Below are 22292 nucleotides of genomic sequence, written 5' to 3'. Positions count from 1 at the left end.
CTGCCCAGAGGCAATCACTGATCAACTCATCTTGCTGCAGCAGCCCTATTAAGATGCACATCTTTAGATGACAGTGTAATGGCAGCACTAACAAATCTAGCATTGCACTCCAGAGCTCCCATGGATGTATTCTCCTTCAGCCCTGTGGTTTGGAGGCCTTTCACTTTGCTAAGAGATACTCATTCCTCAGCACTTCACTACTTTCTTTGTTTTGATGGTATTCCTCTGATTCTTGCTTTGGAAAATCCACAGAGCATTGATTCATGGCTTGATTTCAATGCTGTGTTTGGAAGAACCGTGTAATTCTGCACACACGCACAAAAAAATTCATCTTAATAAATATATCTGATATTCAAGGATATCAGCAAGGGGATCCAACAGAAATTCTAGATGTCACATTCCTCTCTATACAACCCAATGCAGTACCAAATTCCAATACGCAAACATGGAGCAGCTTTTTCCAGGGATAAACCACAGGGACTTTGATAAGGGCAGGGCATCCTTTGCAATTTATCAGAAATCATACAGGTATTTAAGCAGCAGAGTCATCCACTCACTGTCCATCTCTTCCAGCTGTATAATGAGGAGAAAAGCATAGAATCATAGAATCACAAGGTTGGAAAGGACCTACAAGATCATCTAGCCCAACCATCCTCCCATTACCATAGCTACACCAACAGACCCCTTCTGGGAGCCAGAGAACGTGCTGTAAGGGCTTTGAAAAGAAAGAGGGAGGGAAAGAGGGACAGATGGGAAAATGTTACACGTTACAGGTTGTTTGGCCAAATTGCTTGAAAATACTTGAGATGGTGTCATTAGAAAGATTAGCTTACATTAAATCTGCTTGGAGCTACTACAGCTGGCATCAGTGAAAGATAAGGACCAGGCACAGCTACTGTCCAAAAGAGAGCAAATGCAGCAGTGTCAGAAATAAGAGTAGTGGTTTGCAATGATGGACCAATGGGGTGCAGGGCTCAATTCCAGTTCCTGAAGTTTTCATGTTTTTGTATACCCGATCTTAATTGCTTTGCCTCATCAGGAGAAACAAGTTATCTGAGCCACAGGTCTTTGTTCTTAAACTGTGAAGTACTAATAGTATTATCATTGCTCTTTATTTTACCCTTTGGTCTTTTGTCTCTTTTCTGATTGGTTTATAATGACTAATGTCAAGGCTTTCTTACATGTTCTCTCTTGGGAAAGGAAATAATATAATATGACATTTAGTGCTGCATGCCACAGGCCATCCCCTCTCTTCCTAACATCAGTATTACATACATAGCAAGGAGAAATCGTAACAATAGATGTATCTTTTATTCACAGATAAAAACCGAAGCAAGCTGTTATAATACATATTTGTACAAAGGATTTGAAAAAACCATAAAAAGGAAGATGATCAGAAAATATGATTCATTATGAAATGTGGTATTACATACATACTATTAAACCTTTTCAAAAGTATTTGTTTGGCAACAATTTATCAATAGTTTCCACACCTATGTGGCCTCCTTCAAAAAAGCACAAATCTCATGCAGCATGTATAAACTTGATCCTGAGGGTTTGCCTTCCTTAGAAAAACTGTAAAAAGATATACTATTTGTCTTAAAAGTTCAAAATGCAAATGCTATATTTATAGTCAAAACTATATAAAAATATGGACCTAACGTAACATTTACAAAAAGTTTTTGCTTCTTTTTTTTGTTGTTGTTGTTTGTTTTATGGTTTTGGTAATAAACGTGATTCTTAATTCCTGCATTCAGAGAGGAAAAAAGAAAACCAAAAACAAACCACAGTGCCCTTTGTAGACTTCCTCACATTAAAAAAGACCAGGTCTGTGAGAAGTGAGGTTATTAACCAAGGAAGTAGGTTAAGCAGTTAATATATATCTATATATGAATATATAAAATGGAAAACAAACATTTATTTTGATCTGAAAAAGTAATAATACAAAACCCGAAGGTAAAACAATCATCTCAAAATGCCATAATACACCTTTTCAATAGATAAATGTTCATAAAAATATCTTGAACCCTAACCAAGAAAACAATTATAATACAGTTTTAATTCTGCTACATAAAACAGCTTTTCTATGAAACAAGAAGGCAAGTTCAGGTATGAAAACATAATTTACTTATTGCTTTTGCTACAATGTTGTTTGTTTTTTACATATTGTCATAAATACACTATACAGTATAAAATACTTCGTAGGAATACATTTTGTGGTCTGCTTAGGTTTGCTGGCTTTAATTGTAGCACCAAATACAAAAATGAAAATCAAATGAACTTTAAAGGCACTTCCATTGTATGCTTGTTTGATTTTTTTTTAATGTCTTGGTTTGTACTAAATTTCTTCACTTCCCCCTGGTAGAAGCAATACTTGTTCCTACTTTTCTCTTTGTACAGCTCAGGTCATGTTGAGGCACCAAATGATTTATGAACATTCCCATCTCTCAGCCGTTTCTTTCTCCTACAACATTCATCGCTGCTTCTTTGTCTTCACTTTTTCTCCTTCACTTCCCAACTGCTTAATCTCTTTACTTCTTCATGTCGGACGATCCAGCTTCACTTCCTTCAGTCCCTTGAAAAGCCTCTCTTCAAACCTCCACTTCCCTTACTCCATCTTGTGCATCTGTTATTCCAATATCAAAACACGTCACTATCATGATATGCGACTTGCACAGATTAACACACTGCTCTAGTTCCTCTGTCACTTGTTCCAGTGCCTCCAGGTACTCCTGTGACTCCTTATCGAGATCAGGATCCACTTCAACTGTCAGGCAAAAAAAAATAAAGCATGTTAAGGTAAGAAGCTTATAAAAAAACATTATCATGAGGTAAAAAATAAATAAATAAATGGACCATTGTACTTCTCTTCAACTAAGAAATAGTTTCATTTTACACAGTTCACCTTGAGACTCACATCAGTCAGTCTGCAAACAAATCTCATACCTCAGTTTCCCATCTGTAACATGGATTTGAAAATACATTTTCTTCTTTGGAAAGAAGGACAATTAAGATTGTCTCTATTGTTTGTTTCTTCCATTTCTGGTACTATTCATCACTGAACAAAATCCTGTATCACAGAAATACTATTGGTGTCACAGAGCGCTTGGGTCCCTTTTCAGCACAGTATCTTAGCAAGTGCTTAACTTCGTCAGAGGGATTGTTCACATGCTGAAAATTTGTTACATGTCCATCATAAAACTATTTTGCAAAAATACTTACAGTCGTCTTTCCATTTATTCGGATCTATCATCAACCTGCATTTTGTCTCTTCCAACTCTTCCTTCAAAAACTCATGCTTTGCCTTTACTTCTCTGATTCGCTGCTGGCGCCTCTCTAGTATCTTCAGCTTTGTATGGAAATACATCAGACCCTTAAAAGACAAAGAAAAAAACATTTCATTAATTTGCCTGTTATGAGCTGACCTCTGACATCTGGACACAAATTGTTCCCAGTTCACTACCTACTAAAGTTGGCAGATGTTGTTTGGTTGGTTTTATTGTTTTGTTTAAACTATTATTATTATTTGAAGTTCATATCAATGGATTCTAGTCTAGAGCAACAGCATGCTATGTCACTCAAGCATTTGTTGCACTCTTCTCTATGAGCAAACACCTCCAATATGTTCTGAAATAACCACTGTTTGTAGAGGATTTCTTTTTTCAGTAGTGGAAAGCAAACAAAACCACCACAGCCTAATAATAATGAAGGAGTTACACTTAATCCTAAGAAATGTGAATTCTTATTTTCTTAAAAGTATTCCTACCTTCTCAACATCCTGGAAAGGCTATTACAAAAGAAATGGGAAAAAGGCATCAGAAGAATATAGAATTCTAGTCTCCAAAAAAGAATTAGGTGAAGTGTTTTCCAATTGCAAGTAAATTAAACTCAGTGTATCCCTGATTTAATAGAATCCTGTCATTTACATAAAAAGTTAATGACCCTACAGTTGAGAGAAGCTGTAAGGTTTCATCAGCTAGGCTAAGATTATGAAGTTTTCTCATAATGTATTCATTGGTAACTTCCATTTATACCATCAGTCATGTTAAACACAATTAATTTTAGATAGCAATCACTTTCATTTTCCGTGTTAAGGGTACCTCAACATATGAATTGTAAAATTAATAATTACAGTGCTTTAATTGCAATCAATTTCTCAAACACTGTTCCAGCATTCAAGCAAGGATTCTGCTTGTGTACTGTAATTTGTCTACAGTTGTTGTAAAATATGTGCTGACCTCTGTTTCCTCTTGTCTGTGTCGATGTAATCGTTCCACATCATCAATCTCATAAACTTTAATTTCAAATGGCTCCTTTAAAGTGCCTGGCAAAGGTGGTAGATCAACCCATTGGCCAGTGACACTGGGTTTTCTTCCTAGGGAGGCAGCATCTGGCAGTGGAGCAGGAATCAGTCTGCGACGCTGGAGACCTATAATGACAAAGACAAGTGATCCTCAGATTCCAAGGGGACTAACAGACAGCAGAACATAATTGCAGCAAACTGAATGTGGGTTCTCTGGAAACTTAGGAAGAAATGCTTTTCTTGATCTTTTCCTTTTAGCAAATCCCCTCAGGCCGCCGAATGAGTTACTGCCTTGACAAAATATGTTCCTGTTAGTTTGTCAATGGGAGTAGCATCAGTTCATTCCCAAAGCAGATGTCTGAGCACTGGCTTTTTATTCTCTCCTTGGAAAAATATTTTTCCTGGATTCATTTCTCTTTGGTGGGTTTTAGTGGTATTCATTACCTTGTAATGGAAATGAGATAGAGTAACTCTCCACCAATACTGGTAATGGTTGACAAGTCTGAGTATCTCCAGTTAAAGCCAAGCAAGGCTAAGATCCCTACAGTTCTATTACTTCTTTGCCAGGAGCACCCAGCCCCCTCCAGAACAACTGCCCGTACTAAAGGAGGTAAATGTCAGGGTTTTTAGTGACACTGTGGGATTAGAAGATGTTTGACACTTCAGAAGGAAGCAATCAATCAAGTTGCAATTTGTCACTGCTACGCCTATCACTGCCCATTTACACTCAGGACAGATTATGACAAACCTCACCAATTCCTCAACAGCAAGGATCTGTTTTTTCCACAAGTAAAGAGCAAACCACTACACTGATATAACTCCCAGGACAAGTTTCCTATGGCAAAAACTGACTGGTGCACTTCAGAAATGTTAGTACTTTAGTATACAAAAGCTGACACTTTGGTGTCCAGCAGTTTTCACAGCCATAAGTGTCTCTCTCTTCATTCTCTCAAAGGCAGAACTTTACACTACATATGTCATGAGTGAGTACCTACATATAGGGCTGGTTAAAACAAGGCTGCAATCCGGTCCCTACGTAAACAGAAGAGCTGAAAGCCACCACAAACAAGCTAAAACATCACATTAGCAGTAAGTACAAGCAGTTTTGGCTGAGTGGTGCCAATAAATTCATTGCTGACAAATCACACTCCTTTTATTGAACTGCTCTCAGAGTTGAGTTTTATTACTTTTGGTCTTCTTGCTTAAGAGAACATATCAAAAAGACAAGGCTGCTCAGTGGAAAGTGCACCTAAGATATCAACCAGGGTCGAGACCTCTGCTAGAAAAATTCAAGTTAGGGCAGACAGGTGAGCCCTGTCACAAAACTCCAGATGAAATAGAGACAAAACCCCAGCAGACACTTTATGAGACCAATACACCTCTACAGATACCTGATGAGTTACCTGGTTTACATGTTCTTAAGAAAAACATCCCTTACTCTTAATTGCACCCTTGCTAAATTCTAAGTAACAATAATCACAAGGGGAACATTTTTGGAAAGGGTAAGACTTGATTCTACTTCTCCAACACTTGTTTATCGTTCTCCCATTCTCAGTTTATTTCACTTGAATCAACACTATTTGCCCACTGAAACCACCCACTGTTAACTCTGATCTTGTAACTACATTGGTGAGAGCTAGATGCCCTCTGAAGAGGGCACTGAATAGAAGTAGTAAAACACATACTAAGCAGAAAAACTTCATATCCTTCCACTGAACCAGCCAATGTCAACGTCATTTCTCTGCAGACAAAGTTAAAGGATGAGGGAACAAGGTTTCCAGTGACACCTAAGGGAGTAGGTTCTGTCTACAGAGTGGGTTTCCCTTCCAGGGGTTTTGTAAACCCAGAGACCTGTCACATGCCTATGACATAGTTGGGAGCAATGTAACCATCAAGAATCTCCCACTTTGCAAAGATTACCATATGGTTTAGGGCAATAATGGGAGTGCATTAGACATTTTGTCTAAGAAATATTTCATTAAGTTCCCAAGAAACTTCGTTTCATGTATATAATACATTATGGTCTCAAAGTCTAAAGCACTCCAAAAATAATTTACTGATACAGAGAAATTTCAATTGAAAAAATAAATAGTTTGTCATTTTTGGAGACATTAGAAGCATTTCCTGGGGCAAAAACAAATAGAAATCCATCATTGGGTAATGCCTTCTCAAAATGTGCACAACTTATACAGCTGCTAATATTGATTTGTAGGAAAGGTTTAAGAGGTTGCTATGCTATGGAAAGAGAACTGCAGCAAATGATGCACTAAGTTTCCAAACTGATTTATCCCCCACTGAACCAACTCAGTTTCTTTGACCAGAAAGTACCATAGATCCACATCACTTTAACTCATTTGACTTTACTGCCAGAACTGTGCATCGTGAGTGTCTCTACAGATTACAAAAATTACCCCTTGCCAACCAAAAACTCAAGATTCAGTGCATCACTGATATACATTCCCATTGTATTGCTACCAGTCAGTACACTTAGATTTCTGAATGAGCATTTTAGTCTTTAGCTACGCATGGCACTGATTGTCACTGATTCTTTATTGTATGTCTTCAAGCTAGATGGATAAAAATGACTACTGTAATAGCAGTCACACCAGCCTGATTTTGAAGCTGGCTACAACCAAGGACCCTTAGATGAGCACCACCATCAAGACCAACAAGGAAAGGCACCGGAGAGCAGAAAAGGGGACCTGGCACTCATATGCCCACCTCTGCATGGTGCAGTCAGATGCATCTGCCTTGCTACAGCATACAAGTGAGAACCATCGCTTGTCCAGCAATCTTCATTAATTCACAAATGCGGTTCTCCACTCCAAACCTATTTCCTTGTTTCCAAACAAGTCCCAGCCTACTCCACAGCAATTTCCCATCAGCAGAGCTCCTCCTCTCCTCACTGCTCCCTTCTTGCCCTTCTTCCCAAACACTCTCCATTCTCACAAAAATGCTTTCAGTATCTTCACTCTTCCCAAACCATCTGTAACACCCTCTTCACCTGGGCTGTGCTTGCTGCTGACCCTGCTAAAGAAGGAAGGTCCCAGTCTGCCGGCAGCCACCTGCTGCCTCCTCCCTCACAAGGAGGCTGCCAGCGCCCCAGGGCACCCAGCACCTTCTCTTGCCCTCTCTGCCGCAGCACCTGTGTCGCACCTGCAGCTTTGAAGTGAAATAAATGACAAGTAGCTGCTGTCACAGCAATACACGTGCACACACAAGTACAATGCAGGCAGACCCCACTTCAAGCTTGCCCCAGCCCACTTCTGTTGGAGGTGCTATTAAAATTCCACACCCTCCAGGATGCGGCAGTGTGCTGGTGGCCTGGCCACCTTCCCTTTACTCCTTACCTGTCGATCGTTTCTTGGGGGACTTGAGGCTCCTCATCCGGCCTGGAGAGGACATCCCACTTTCACTCATGGAGTCGTGCGCAGAAGAGGCACTGCCAGTGGCCTCGCTGTCCCGAATCATACTCTCATAGCCGCTGCTGCCACCACTGTGATAAAAGAGAGCCGTCCTCCCCATGGCCGGTGGCAGTTCCCCACTTAAGACACTGCTGTTGTCACTACCGTGCCCGCTGCTGTACCGCTGAGGCCGCCGGGGTGCCGTTATCTTGCTGTACGGAGATGGCAGCACTGGGATTGGTGACTTCTCATCACTGAGATTAATGCCACTGTCGTTGCCACTATCAGAGTCGGTAGAGCCTCGGAAGTGGCCCACCTTGGCAGAGCCACCAGACACCAGCTCATTCACACGGCTGTTGGCTGCCCTCATGGCCTGCTTGGTCCCCATGATGGTCCCTCGGCCAGGTTTGCCACCAACAGGTTGCATGGAGCGAGGTGCGGCCTTTCCTCCAGGAGCCACACCAGAGCTCTTCCCCACCGGCTGTGCCAGGGACTTCACGGAGGAACTGAGAGACTTTGACCCGCTGGCAGAGAGGCCCCGGTTTTTATTCCCGCTAGCCTGGACCTTCTGGTTAGCTGTGGGTTTTGCCTGGCTGTTTTTACCAGGCGTGGGGTTGTTGAAGGACAATGGTAAAGCTCCACCAGAGGCAACAGGGGGAACACCCAGCCTAGGGACAGAGCGTCCTGCCCGGACGTTACCAGTGCTCACATTTTCCCTCACCAAGTTTGCTTTGGATCCGACTGACGTCAGGCTGTCACACCTCTCCAGAGACATGTGGCTCCCATAACGGTGCACAACCTCACTCTTTGATGCCTTTGCCTTCAAGCTTGATGTCATCTTAGGCAAAGAGTGATCACCTTTCAGGTTCATTCTACTGCTGGCGCTTTCACTGAAGTAAGACCCAGCTTTCAACCGCAAATCCAGTTCATCTTCAGCCTTTGTTGTGGAAGCTCTGGCAAACTCTAGGCTGGAGGCTTTTCCCCCACCACTTCCCAGAGCAACAGGTTTCTGCTCCAGGCTTGATTTGCGCACAGGAGGTGTTGGAGGCATTGGCCCACCTGGCCTGGGCAACATATTTGACTTCTGCGGCACACTCTTCTTTCCCAGTGAAGATTTCAAGCTACCAGTAGCCATAGGAACATCTGAATTCCCTCTGGTGATGGCCTCTGACAAAGTACTGTTATTAGCATGCGATACTGGCATCACTCCCAATGTAGTAGCCCCTCTCTTCAGCTGTGGCATCTTCATCACAGCTTCTGACTTCTTTGCAGCTCCGCTGGAGGATTTGCAGGCCATTTCACAACCATCCACAACCCTCTGCGAACAGGCAAGCATAGTTTGTGACTTCATTGGCCCAGATGATGTGCCAAAATACTGGGCAGCTTTTCCTGGCTGCTTGTCAGTACCAAATGCATGAGATTTTGGAGACAGCAATGCATCTGTGGGTTTTGTTTCCAGCTGATTATCTGTGCGCAGCAGCCAGGGATCTTCAAATACACCATGTGGATTCTGCAGGTCTTTATAGCTGATGACAGTATTATTGTGGATTGGAGACGAGGTAGTTTTTGTTTTCCTAGGAAGACTAGAGTGTATTGTTTCTATTACAGGCGTATTACGAGAATTACATTTTATTTTTACAGGCTGATCAGAAACACAAAAAGCACTTTTAATCAGAGATGCTTTGGTAGTTTCAGAGGTTTGAGGGCTTTTTCCAAATCCTGAGGACAGCTTGCTAGAACTCATGCTCTCACTGTCCAGTTCAGAGAAGCAAAATCCACTGTCATTCAGAGCGCTTTTCAAAGGGACAGATAAATTGGGTGAATCCAAGTTGAAGGGATCCTCAGACTTATTACAGCTGTAAGATGTCTGAGCTACAAAACTGTCACTTGACTGAGCTCCATCACTCTCAATTGTACAAATGCTGACTTCACTGAGCCACGAACTGATGGAGGAACGTCTGCTGCTGGTAAAGGGATCTTTAGCGAAGGGCACAACAATATCAATATTTACACCAGTAGAAGTTTCCTGTGAGGTATAAGCATCAAACTCATCATTTATGCTGCTGATAATACTAACTGGCCTTGAACCCGATGCAAGAGCCTGAAGGGAGCAGTCGCTGTTAAAGCTAATGATACTGGAAGGTCTTCCATTATCCATAATCCCACTGATAGACAGTTCTTCCACCACAGTGAAAACAAGCTCGTCCTCTCCATTCAACTCAACAGGCTGCTGTAAAGTCACCGTAGTAGTTAGTATATCTCGATCAAAACATTTACCTCTGAACGCTGATCGGAAGCTGTGAACCTCTATAGCGCCCGACTGACTCTGGCCATTACCACCAACCAGAAATGTGCTTCCTACAGAGTTTTGCTCAGGTTTGTTTGCCATCTGCTTGCTCATTCCCACAGGAGGAGTCCGAACTGCATTGCTATTGTCTAGCTCTGAACTCTGAGCTTTGGAACTTGGCACCTGCTCTTTCTGCTGTGGAGGTGGGGGTGCTGGGCTTGGCAAGGGCCTCTTCACGTACGAAGACTTTTCTTTAATGACACATTCAGCTGTGACTTTATTCTGCTCTGGGTTCTTTGAAGGGCTACACCTCGACAACTGCACGGAATCAGTGATTGTCTCTCTCTCCCCCTCCATTACTTTGCTGTCAGTGCTGCTCTGCGGCACAGAAAGCTCTGTTCTCAAGTGAGGTGTGCTCTTTTCATGACAATTACCATTGCCACCCCTTGGTGCAACAGCCTGGAAAGGAATATTATGCCCTTTTTTTGGAGATGTGGTTTCTTGGGAAACTGGTTTCTTAAATCCTCCAGAAGGAGAAGACAGTTTTTCTTTTATCAGTTTAGACTGCGTGTTTTCTGTACCTCCGGGCACTGGACTGCAATTGGATGTAACAGAGGTCTCCCCACAAGCGTATCTGATAGGTTCCTCACTTCCATCAATGCACTCTAATCTTTCTTGCAGTTCAGCAAAAGTGTTGCATTTAAAATGGTCCTTGTCAGAACTCCTACCGCTAGCAGAATTGTCTTTACTTCTCTTCTTGTTCAGGGATGGGATTATGGGAACAAACTCCGGAGGACCTTCATTATCCGTCAATTCCCTGTCAGACAAAGCCGCACCATTGGGACCAACATAGATGACAGTATCACAAGACTGTTCGCTGCTAGACGAATAATCGGGATCACTAGATATACTCAGGACAGGAAGGTCAGGGTCAAGGGCAACAGTTCGTGGGTGGAATGGTCGAAGATGGGGAGGTCTTCGGACATGTCCTTCTTCACATGAACTCTCTCCTCCAGATGAGCTGGATGCATACTGCAAATGATCAACAGGGGAAGAGTTACTAAAATGAATTGATACATGTGTACATAGATGTGCATGTAATTGATAAAAAGAGCAGGTTTTGCAATATACTCTGCACAGTATGTACTACCACATCTACATCTAGTGCAAAAATATTACTGTGTGAATTAAAGTAACAAGGTCATGCTACGCAAATTTTACTGCAGTCATAAATAACACCTTCTCAGACAGTTTACATTAAATACTACATATTTTCTTCATTCTCAACAGTTTTCTAGTTCTTTCTTATTGGTTTTTAATTAACACAAATTGAAGCCTGAAATAGTTCCACATACAAGCAAATAAAGGATTCATGTTTAGAACAAAAAGAAAAGGAATTTCAGGATTAAGGATTGGAGGCGGGATGATGGCTTTATGCCAAGTCATTTGTCAGTTCCCTTCCTGAGCTTTTATGCATTTTGTATTATTTCTTAAGGCTGAGAAATCCCATATTCCCCCACCAAGAGGTTAGAAAGACTCATTATCAAATGGCTTTTTGATAACAAGCCATTATCAAGTGGCTTGTTTGTGTACCAACCTTGGATTTCTTCTTTCTCATTCGGTGGATCCGTGATGAAAGCTGAATGGTGGTGAGGGTTTCTGCATAATTTGCTGGGGAGTCAGAAATATGTGCAATCATAGTAGTTCTGCAGTTGATGTTCCCAAGTGATTCCCTCAACAACATTGTCAACTTGTTGTCTCTGTGTAACAAATGAGAATGTTAATATGGTTTAAAGAAATGGCAATTTTTTTGCAGATTATTACACCACAAGTTTTCTTTTATTCTCAAAGGATATACACAGTTATGGTACATATCAATCACAAACTATTCCTAATATTTGCCTATATTCAAAATGTGTCAAATTGTACAGATACAAATATGCCAAGATTTGGACAATTTATCAGTGTTTTTTGCAGTATAATTCATTTTGTTTGTTATGTAGCACAGCTGTAAAATGATTGATAACTAGTTTAGTTACCTCATACTTAGTTCATACTGCTCAAGCATCTCATGATCACTTTATTTTTTATCCACACAGACTTTGCATCTCAATCTAACCTTTGTGGTCTATGGGCATATAATTTTGATAGGAAAAAGTCAACAGAAATAGTAAGAAAGTCCTAGAAAAATAACTACATTAGGTATCTGAAATGCATTATTAGTGTTACTGTAGCTAATCTAGTTCTCATTCTGCTTTGCTATGACATGGCAAATGGGAAGCTATAACTCTCTCTGAATGTATTCCTTCAGAAGGAATCACTGGCTATGGAGAGCAAAGCTGACAAGATAGCTAACATTCTGTCCCTCCACAGGTCTCCAACACATCTACCCAAGGCTCTTTGGTGGCTGTTTCCTATCATCACTCTAAGCTGGCCCAAAGCATAGGAATTACTATCATGTCTATGCTCACAAAATCGTAGTAGGTGCCCTTCCCTATTCTAACCCATTCATCCTTTACTCCATCCCCAAACCCAGCAACCAGCCTGAAGAAATTACCTACTTTCAGCCTAATACAGAAAGAAGGAACACCTGTTTGAGACACAGCACTAGGTAAGTGAAATGACATGATTGATAATAAAGACATGGAAGTATAAAGACAAGGAGAAATTAAACTTAAGGGCAGAAGGCCAACTTCTGGCAGGGGTGTTTACCATGTGAATGTTGTCTTTAGGCTGGGCTCCCCACAGATGTGTTTGGCATAACATTATTAACAAGCATACTTTACAAAGCAGTATACCTGCATGTTCCCTTCTGATAGACAAACACGCAACATGGACACTTTCTTGTTACTTGTTTGTTTTTTTAATTGAATAAATTGGAATGTACCACTAAAAATAGTATAGTGAAATAAAAACCCCAAATGACCATATTTTATAAATATTCCAGTATTTTCTGAAATTTCTAAACAGTTTCTAAATTTTAAAAAGTAAACAGAAGAGGAAAAAAAAAATAAGATCCCTGCTATTCCTCCTGCATTCTTCAACAACCAAACTCTCTTCAACATACACATTTCACCCAAATTAAGCACATGCCAATATCTATACAATTACTGGTCACTTAAGTAAGAATCTTGTGTTGATAGATAAATGCATATACGTATCTAATTTGTAATTGATATTAAGACATCCCTCTCTGACAGAACTTCCTTTACTTTCATCTCCGGCAGAGTAAATTGTTTTGCAATTCATTGTTCAGGTAACACCAGCCACAAATTTAAGCTAATGCATGCAATAATTGACTTACTTATATGGCACGTGTTTAGCACCATTAATTAAGGCCAAAATTACATTGCCCAAGGCAGAGAGAGACAAACACAGAGAGCCTCCTCCATCTCGGCTCTTGCTCAGCACTTTTTCACAGCTCCCTAGATCAATGAGATGCAAACGGCTGCGTCCTCCAGACACTAAAACAAAAAGGGAAAAACAGTTGTATGTCACCTGCTTGTATGGGCTCCAGCCAGACTGGGTATTGAAAACTTATTCAAATGAAGAAAATAATGAATACAGCATGGGCTAATGACCAAATTAAATATTAATAGCAAGGAAAACCATATATTAGCCACAGCTACTGAAGTTGTAGGTGGACTGGCTTGAGGATTCACTCAATTATTGTTAAGCTAACCCAAACCCAAGTCGTTTAAAAGTTAAGAATATGTGAAGATTCATACTTCCTCCTTTGCCACTCTTCTCCATGCGATACTGATATATGTGAAGAGTAAAGAGCATGTGTGAATTCCTCCTATCTTCTTCCTCACATTCAGGTCTGCTTGTACTTCTGGCAGCAATTGCAGCATCAAGGAAAAAGGCAGCTTTCTCTGCTGTTGGAGCTCTTAGCTCACTTTGGTTTTGAAGCTGGAATACAAACAATAAAATGTCTAATTTGCACAGGAGCTTGTATTTTTTCTTTCTGAACTAGCTAAATCTCTTGATAACTAAAAGAAACAAGTAGGTACATCACAGGAGCAGGACTTAACAGATTAAAAGCAATATTTTTTTTATTTATTATTTTTTACCATCTTGAAAGTTGTCATAATTGCCATCAGATAAAAGAAAAAAAAAAAAGTGGAAGAAACTCAGACTCAGAAAATCTACATTGTGATATCCATTATACCTGGGTTCCACATATTGGATCTTCTCTTAGATAAACCCCGGGAGACTGGCCATCCTGAAGGCTGCCAGTGGCTACTTCAGCTAACAAATCCTTAAGGTTTTCATCTTTGCCGCTGATCTCCACAGCAGATACTCTAATAGAAAAACGAGTCCCAGTTTTTTCTTTACGTTCGTTGATTAATTTGAAGAGCCATGAGATTGCACAGGGGATGATACCAAGGCTTTGTGTGGAACTATCTTTCCCAATCATCGTAAAAGACTTTCCTAGAATGAAATGACAAATGTGAACTTAGTTCACCTTTCTTGTAAAAGACAGTTTCTCTATGTATCACCACTACACATTATGTGCAATGCTATGCTCTGCAAAGATAATGGAAAATAACAGATGCAAAAAATGCCAAGTATCTAATTATTAATCCATTACTATTTATTCAATTAATTTTGCCATTTTTGCAACTCTGACCTTCAGCAAATTAGATTTTAAAAACATCTCTGGTCCTTTGATTTTCATGACAATGCACCTATATATAAACGTGCACTTGAATAAGCTAATCTGATGTTACGTTTTACCTTTTCAAATTAAAACTTACAATCCCAGTGTAGAAATAAACCATGATAAGTTTGCAAAGCTAATTAAAAAGAAATTCTAATCTATTCATATACTCCAGGTTTATTGTTCCAGGAGCTGACAGCATGTAATTACCAGACTGACATAGTAATTAACTGTAACGAATTTGGGAGCTCACCAAGCTTGACATGACCAAAGCAAAATATGCAACCATCTGCACCATTCACAACAGACTGGATTACTTCTGCTACTGTTCCAGAGCATACCTCCGCCTGAAAGAAAGATTGGAGACAAATAAGTAGAAGAGAATACACTGCTATGTTTTGCCACTACTCTTCTGTATGAAATGACTTAATGTTTTTATATTCTTCCCATTTTTATGGCATCAGTCCTATTATTTCAGTAACTACGCTATCTTTAAAAAAAAAAAAAAAAAGAAAAAAGAAAAAAAGAAAAAAAAAGAAAACAAAAAAACCTGCTACTACAGCCTAAAATAGTTTTCAATTCTATTAAACCAATTTTCTTGGAATATTGATTCTATGACTAATGTACCAAACTGAATGCTATCCAACCAGGCTTCCTGCTGGTATAATAGCTTTGCCAAGGCTATTCAGCAATAGAAGCAACTCTGCTGAAATTAAGCTACTCAGGAGCGCTCACAGGAATTAAAAAGACATTCATACTGGAGAAAATGCATTAAGATCCCTGAATAAGATTTCATAGCATCACATTTTCCTTTTCCAGGGAAAACAGTATCAATAACTTGCTAAAATACCTGAGTGTACTAAAACCTGTTTATCCACATCAGTGAAGGCTTCAAATATACAACATGATGATATATTAGGTACAGCAACTGTGTGGGGCAGTGGAGGCAGGGAAAGGTTTAAACATGTAACTACAGTGAAACGGTAAAGCTGTTTGTAGGTTCTTGGCAGTGAAGAATGATGCCTGCACAGAAGGGGGAGGGCTGCCCAACAGAACCACCACAAATGGTCCACTATGAGCTCTGAAAGTGCCTGGCCCAAACAAGGGGGCGGTGATCCACAGGGCTTGTGTCAAAGCCAGCACAGCTGTGATCAACCACCTTGCAGAAGGGCTGGCCATGGGAGTTTCAGTATCTGTAAGACAAAGCCACTTCCAGTTCTAGACCAATGCTGACATCATGGTTGCAAATCTCTGCACAAAGACATTGCTTGGGTTTATGCAGAATCTCAGTACCAGACTACTGTTGTCGTTATCATTGCATTAGGAATGGATCTGTGTGGGACGTGTTCTCCATCTTCAGGGCTGGCTAGAACTTAAATTTCATGCATATTTTTGTATTTTTTCTTTGGAACCCGAAAAGTAAATAAAATCCTATAAGATGCGAGCTTGGGATTCTGAACTACATCTCGACATCTTTTCTCAATATTAATATATCTTTATCACCTTTAATACTTCGTGTTTCAGTAAAATCTAAGTTTAATAATAACTCCCTGAAAACAAAAGTCCTGTCAAATACCCACCATGTCCTCTGCATATCAGATTTAATGCCTGGGGCTACTGCTGTAGAAATACAGCCTTTTGCAGAGCATGGGAGGCACACACCATCAGCACCACCATGAAGATAAAAGATTCGGTCAAAAATGTAGAATAAGCAAACCGGAAAAGGTGATGAAAACATAAAAGCTCCCTAACTACTTCAGTATAGCAGTACCATGGGGTTAGCTGTATCTCTTCTCCTAACAGCAGCATTTAGCACTTAACATTAAGTATACGCTCATTACCCACTGAAAGCAGTGGGGAAGGAGATTCTTTGTGACATCAAATGGGTTAAAACTTAAATGGATGGAAAAGCCAACTTCAAATTGGCTGTCTTTCACTAACAAGAGAAAACACACAAAGATAATTCAGTCAGCAAATCCATTTCCTTGTACTTTATGTCTTGGCTAAACTGAAAACGTCTGTCTAGTAATTACTGTTGAGCGTGGCTTCTTTTCCAAGCGTTAGGCAACTCATTCAAATACAATTCCCCAGAAACAGAAAGTACTCTAAAGGCAAATCAAATGCAAAAGACGCAGGAGATTTACGCAAGTGACTTGAGTACCTGCGAAGCATCCTGTGGGAAAACTGCATCAAAGGCAAACATCTTCGGGACAGCAACAACACCTCTTCTGTGACCTCCATTGGAAGACCCACTTGCCGCTGGATCATAAAGCGTGATTTGTTTTTTTCGAGGATCTACCTTTAGGAAGGACATGGATTCGGATGTTTCATGCGTTCCTTGAGAGGGACAAATCCTTACCATCACTTTCACCTGCAAATATACAGAAGAAAGTGACAACTTTATTCCCAAGCTAAACACATGCATAGCATTCCTCCTTAATATGCTCCCCCTCCCAAGACATGATCATTTGTATTACTTAGGTGTGTCAGGACAACCGTGGGACAAAACCAGAGCCAGATTTTTCAGGCTATTTTCCACCTGGGGGTTTTCACTAAATTAGCTTTCAAAGGTGCACTTTGTCCCTTCTGTTGTTTCACTGTTTCTATTTCCAAACTTCTGATCTGCAGGTATAATCCACTGTAGGTGTAATACCACGCCTAAAGAAAACAAAACTCTGGTCTCCTACCTTTAATGTGCTTAATGTGACCTAAAGTACAACCTGAGCCATTCCAAAAATCCATGTGAATAATGTAAAGCTGAGAGAGCTAGTGCGTTCAAGCTGAACTAAATCTGGAAAGTTTCAATGTCTTTTTCACATTGCTGTAATAAACAGGTGCCTCTCTTATAGCTTTCCCAGGCAGACACCTTTAAGCTGTTATTCCTAGGCAGCTTGGTGGTTAGCTGAAGATTTAATGGCAGTCTCAAAGAAGGGAAGTAAAAAAAACCAAAAACATTAGAAGCCTGAAAAGAAACTACTCATGAAGTACTTTTTTACTCCTACACATGGCTTTTTAAGGCAACGCTTTCAGACATGCTGGCTATGATTTTCCAATTAGTTCATGGGAGCCAAATGACCTGGTCTCACTGAAATTCAGCAAAGGCTGCACACCTGCTTCTTCTAGGTTTCCTGGAAGTCCTACCCTTATTTTGAAAAGCTGTGAAATACTGCCTCATACCTATTTACAACCATTTATCCTTACAATATGCTCCCAGGTCAGAACCATTGTATTTTACACACCTGGCACTGCAGTAAATGACTATTACAGGAGCAGTGTCACTCAGCTGATAATCAATTCTGCACTGCCAGCATGGAAAGCCATTCCTGGCAAGAGTAACTCTCCCTGGCCAATATAAAAAAGCTTCAAAAACAAGCTGAACAACAGTATTACCTACTCTTCTAGCTAACAAATGATATTCCCAGCAGCAGTGGGACACCTAGTTTTGTTGGGTGAAGAGCCTCCACAGCTGTAATGCAGAACAGCCAGCAGAGCTGGAACAACCCACATCTGTGCTCTCCAAAGCACCCATCGGGACCTGCATGACGTTCCATAATGCAACTGCTGATCCTAACTAAATACTCACTCCACCTTCTATAGCACTTGCATTCAATTTGAGACAGCAACCTCTCTACTGCAAATCTACCAGATGACCCCTCCAAACAGAGAGCACAGAGTCATTTGCTCTGATTCCATATTCAGCTCTAGCCCCATGTTGGATGTTGCACTGGAAGATAGGCTGGAAAACATACATCTCTAATAAAGAAAGAGCCTCCTTTCCAGTAACTCCCTTTTGCTAAATTTAATCTCAAAACTGTCAGAGCAATTTGGGTCTAAGAGCCTGAAAATATTCAGCACACAGCACTGCAAGGAACAGACCCCAGCGCAGTCTGAGCCATCCTCTAGGACTGCCCTTTATCCATGACAAGGTGAGAAAGGTAACGGCATATACCCCTGGTGCACAGAAGTGAAATGCAGTGCCCAGACAAGGATGAGTCACAATGGACAAGTGAGTGCAGCACTAAGCACTACACAAAACATCCCTGCCTTTATCAAGGACAGCTATTTTATTTTCATCTCATTCCTTAACTGTTTCATTTCTCCAGCTCCTCAGTTCAGTGGGTTCTGAGGTGCACGCAAGCATCACCTGCCCAGCCATGCAGGGTTATGACTGAGTGTCATCACAAAGTATTCTCAGAAAGCAGCTATAAAAGCTTCTTCCCCCAACATTTTTTTTTCCTAACAAAGAGTTTAAGAAACAATTGACCCCTCCAGTAAGCACTGCCAGAGGCTCCACCAAAGGCAGCAGCAAAGTCTTCCACCTATTCACTCAAGCAAACCCCTCTTCTTTTCCTTCCACTTTTACACTGTTGTGAATATGAAAATATTGTCCCTTTTATACTGATATAAATATAAAAATGCAGTGCAGGAAAATAATTGAACCTCAGAACAAATGAAACAGCTGTTTCAAAAGCAAAGTGCATCAGGAGTGACAGACTCAAGGCTGATTCCTTATAAAAGCTCCATGGAGGCAGTTCTGTGTATTAGCCTCTTAGCTCAACCTTGACATGCAACTGAAACATCCAGAAAATAACCACCCTAAGGAAAATGAGAAATGCATATGTATGGGTGTGCATACATATATATTTAAAGAAAACACAAATCCTCACCTCAGGGTCACTTGATTAAAAATAATTTTAAAATATACGCTATTTTCAAATAACTTCCCTAAACAGTGCTTTCTTTTCTCTCTCACACTTACTATTAGATTATAGCAGCCAGAGATTGGATAAGAGGAAAACTGGTTTCCTCCTAACCCAAACAGCAAGTTTCCTCTATCAGCGTGTTCTTCCCTCTAATAAAAAGATGGCTTCAGTCCCAGAAAAACTATGCGTGTCAAATCAGCTTTTTGAGACCAGCAGAAAGATACCAAAATCTGTTCCTATAATGATCAGATTCCAACTCCTAACAACCTTCAATGCTCATATTCATCTTTACAGTGAAAAGTTTCCAAGAGAAATGTAACTAGAGAGCACAGGCAGTATTTGCACTGCACTCAAATCTAGGGGGGTGGTTGGGGATGGCTTATGAAATTAATGACAAGAATTAAATGCAATAGCATTAATTTCAGGCCCACTCAGGATTACATCCTCTGTTGGCAGATGTTCAGCAGTATGGCCACTTCTGATGCAGAGATCCAACTGCAGCAGTACCAGCTGCTGGTAACACTTGCATGAAGCAAAGAAACTACATGAGGAGGAATAAAATAAATAACAGGTAAAAGTTTATAATCATAAACGATGCAAGAATTTCTTACATATGCATTCAGTGAGATATCGAATGCTGTTAAGAGACTCAGTAACTACCTAATCCTGTGGGTTTTGTAAACTGGGGTTAACACCCAATTGGAATTTCCAAATTTATGTTTCCACAGGAACTAGGAGGTCAGCAGAAGTGCTGAAGGAAATTCTATTAAAATCAAAAGCATTTGGGAAGATGGCAAACATCGTGAATACGCTACTAAAGGATAAATAAATAAATGAGCACAGAACTTGGAAAAGCCCTGGGAATGGGTGGCATAAGGTCACAAGTCCATCTACTCAAGACAACAGTGATATAACATAAACTGTCACTAGCAATAATAGGAGAAAGATTGATAACAAGCAAGGCCTTTATTAAGTTCTTTATTTTCATACTTTGGGAGTTACTGTTCTGAAAACACACACCTGCAAACCAGAATTCCCTTTCTCCAGCCATGGGGAAAAACCCAGTAGATGGATACTGAAGCATAAAAACAAACATCGTAACACTGTTTTACGCATATATAAATAATTTTAAGTGAGACAAGCTGACAAAAGACAGATTTATGAAGAAGAAACAAAAATTTGTAGTGACGTAGGGAGGGAAAAAAGCCCTTATGTGAGGTACAATGGCTATGGGTAAGACCCATATAGTTTTAGAAACATCTGATGAGACCACTAGACAACCACAGATCCTGTTAAACACACAAATATCAGTAATCTGCCGAAGCCCTAAGCCGAAGTTCTAGACTTTGACATTTTTGACCATTTTGAAAGTTAAAGATAGATGCATATTTAACAGTTCTGCATTGTTAAATACAACACTGAATCTCCTCAGAAATGAAACATATATTCTGGCTGGCATCACCCTTTCTCCTCTAAAGGCCATCACTACTGTCTACCCCATTTCACACCTAATGGTCACCAGGAGAGACCTTTTCCCTCCTCCTCACATTGGTCCCATGCTGAGACCTCCAGGAGCACCAACACCACATATCCTCCTCATGTGGGCTGGTGACCTCCAGACTTCCCTTCATACAATGTAACAGATGCTGTTAAGAGAGCAGGATGAGGAAGTGACAGCAACCTAAGTAACAGGCTGGGTGCAGGACAGGTCAAGATAACACAAAACATCAAGGATATGTCAGTGTCAAAAAGCAAGTTTGGGAAAAGCAAAAGACAGGCCAAAAAACTGTGAAAACCAAATTTCAAGGCAACTCTCTGACAGTAAGACATGAATGTGGGACTGATGACCAGAGGCAAGCTAGCAGTCTTTTTTAATATATCCTAGGTATTTTGGGTATGCTGAACTGAATGGAAATACAGCAAAGCCACGCATCAGGGAACATGTAACTCCTCAAAGACCAGTGAGGCAACCGTCATCTCAGAAGACATCACATCCAAGGCTGATTTTTTAAGAGAAAAGAGCCAGTGATAGCAGAGAGAATGACACAAACCTACACAGTTTTAGACAGGAACAGCCAAGAGACTGAGACAGCCAGGTTCACATTGATTATTACCCTGTAATCAAGGAAGATGGAAGGACTATCAACATTGAGACCAGAGAAAAGGGAAGGATTATCACACTTGAAACAAAGAAATATAGTATTTGGATTCCATCCCCAATAATACCAGACTTCTACAATATTGTCTCAGAGGATGTTTACAAAAAAAACCACCATATATAATAGAGTTGATCATCTTTCAATGAAGGAAAGGATGCCAAATAATCTACAGAGCTTAATTTAGGGCAGACATGTAGGCAGAAAAAGCTCTACTAATTCACCAAGTAATTACCATACTCCATGGCATTTTGAATGCTGAGGAAATTAAGACCCTGACCCAGCCAAGTATGTTAACAGAGGCATAACTGTAACATATGGTGCTTCCTTTGAAATCAATGGATGTGCAGCATTCATGTGTTTATGGTGATGCTTTGTTAGCATTTGATGCTTATACAGTTAAGTTTCAAATCAAACCAAACAAGAAGGAATGTATTAAAAGCATGTCAGATTTTAAAATACATGGGCTCAAGCCTTTTCTTCTTCTTCTTCTTTTTTTTGCTAAAATAAGCTCTCTGACTTTATCTCTCTGTAATCTGGGAAAGTGCTGGCACTATACTGGAATTCCATTCTAAGAATGCCAATTGTATTCTACACTGCGACAGTATCGTAATCCCTAAATGAACAAGCAATTTGGTCTTTAGCAATAAATGTCATTACATCAGATTTGAATGGACACTAAATATTCCCTGGAAACACACATCTTTGACAGGCATCATGCAGCCAGGAAGACAATCTCATCCAATGCTCACAAAATGACGTATAACGGCAGGTTA

General features: G+C 40.4%; 1 protein-coding gene across 3 annotated transcripts in view; it reads right to left on the bottom strand.

The window, feature by feature from the left end:
* Window positions 1-1292: 1292 nt before the first annotated feature.
* KIF26A (kinesin family member 26A) overlaps window positions 1293-22292 on the bottom strand; it is a 94578-nt gene continuing 73578 nt past the window's right edge. For all 3 annotated transcript variants that reach the window (XM_085547763.1, XM_085547765.1, XM_085547766.1), the window contains 10 exons: window positions 16819-17028; window positions 14911-15004; window positions 14166-14428; window positions 13723-13906; window positions 13299-13458; window positions 11592-11754; window positions 7654-11026; window positions 4239-4429; window positions 3223-3373; window positions 1293-2767 (listed from right to left, as the gene is read on the bottom strand). In XM_085547763.1, the coding sequence (XP_085403889.1) occupies window positions 2592-2767; window positions 3223-3373; window positions 4239-4429; window positions 7654-11026; window positions 11592-11754; window positions 13299-13458; window positions 13723-13906; window positions 14166-14428; window positions 14911-15004; window positions 16819-17028 (4965 nt within the window). In that variant the 3' untranslated portion in view covers window positions 1293-2591. The remainder of the gene's footprint in view (window positions 2768-3222; window positions 3374-4238; window positions 4430-7653; window positions 11027-11591; window positions 11755-13298; window positions 13459-13722; window positions 13907-14165; window positions 14429-14910; window positions 15005-16818; window positions 17029-22292) is intronic.

This window comes from Coturnix japonica, chromosome 5 (genome assembly GCF_054131305.1).
Source record: "Coturnix japonica strain WE chromosome 5, WE-NBRP24, whole genome shotgun sequence".
Lineage (NCBI taxonomy): Eukaryota > Metazoa > Chordata > Aves > Galliformes > Phasianidae > Coturnix > Coturnix japonica.
The sequence above is the reverse complement of the archived record's forward strand: the minus strand, read 5'-3'. Positions and strand labels throughout refer to the sequence as shown.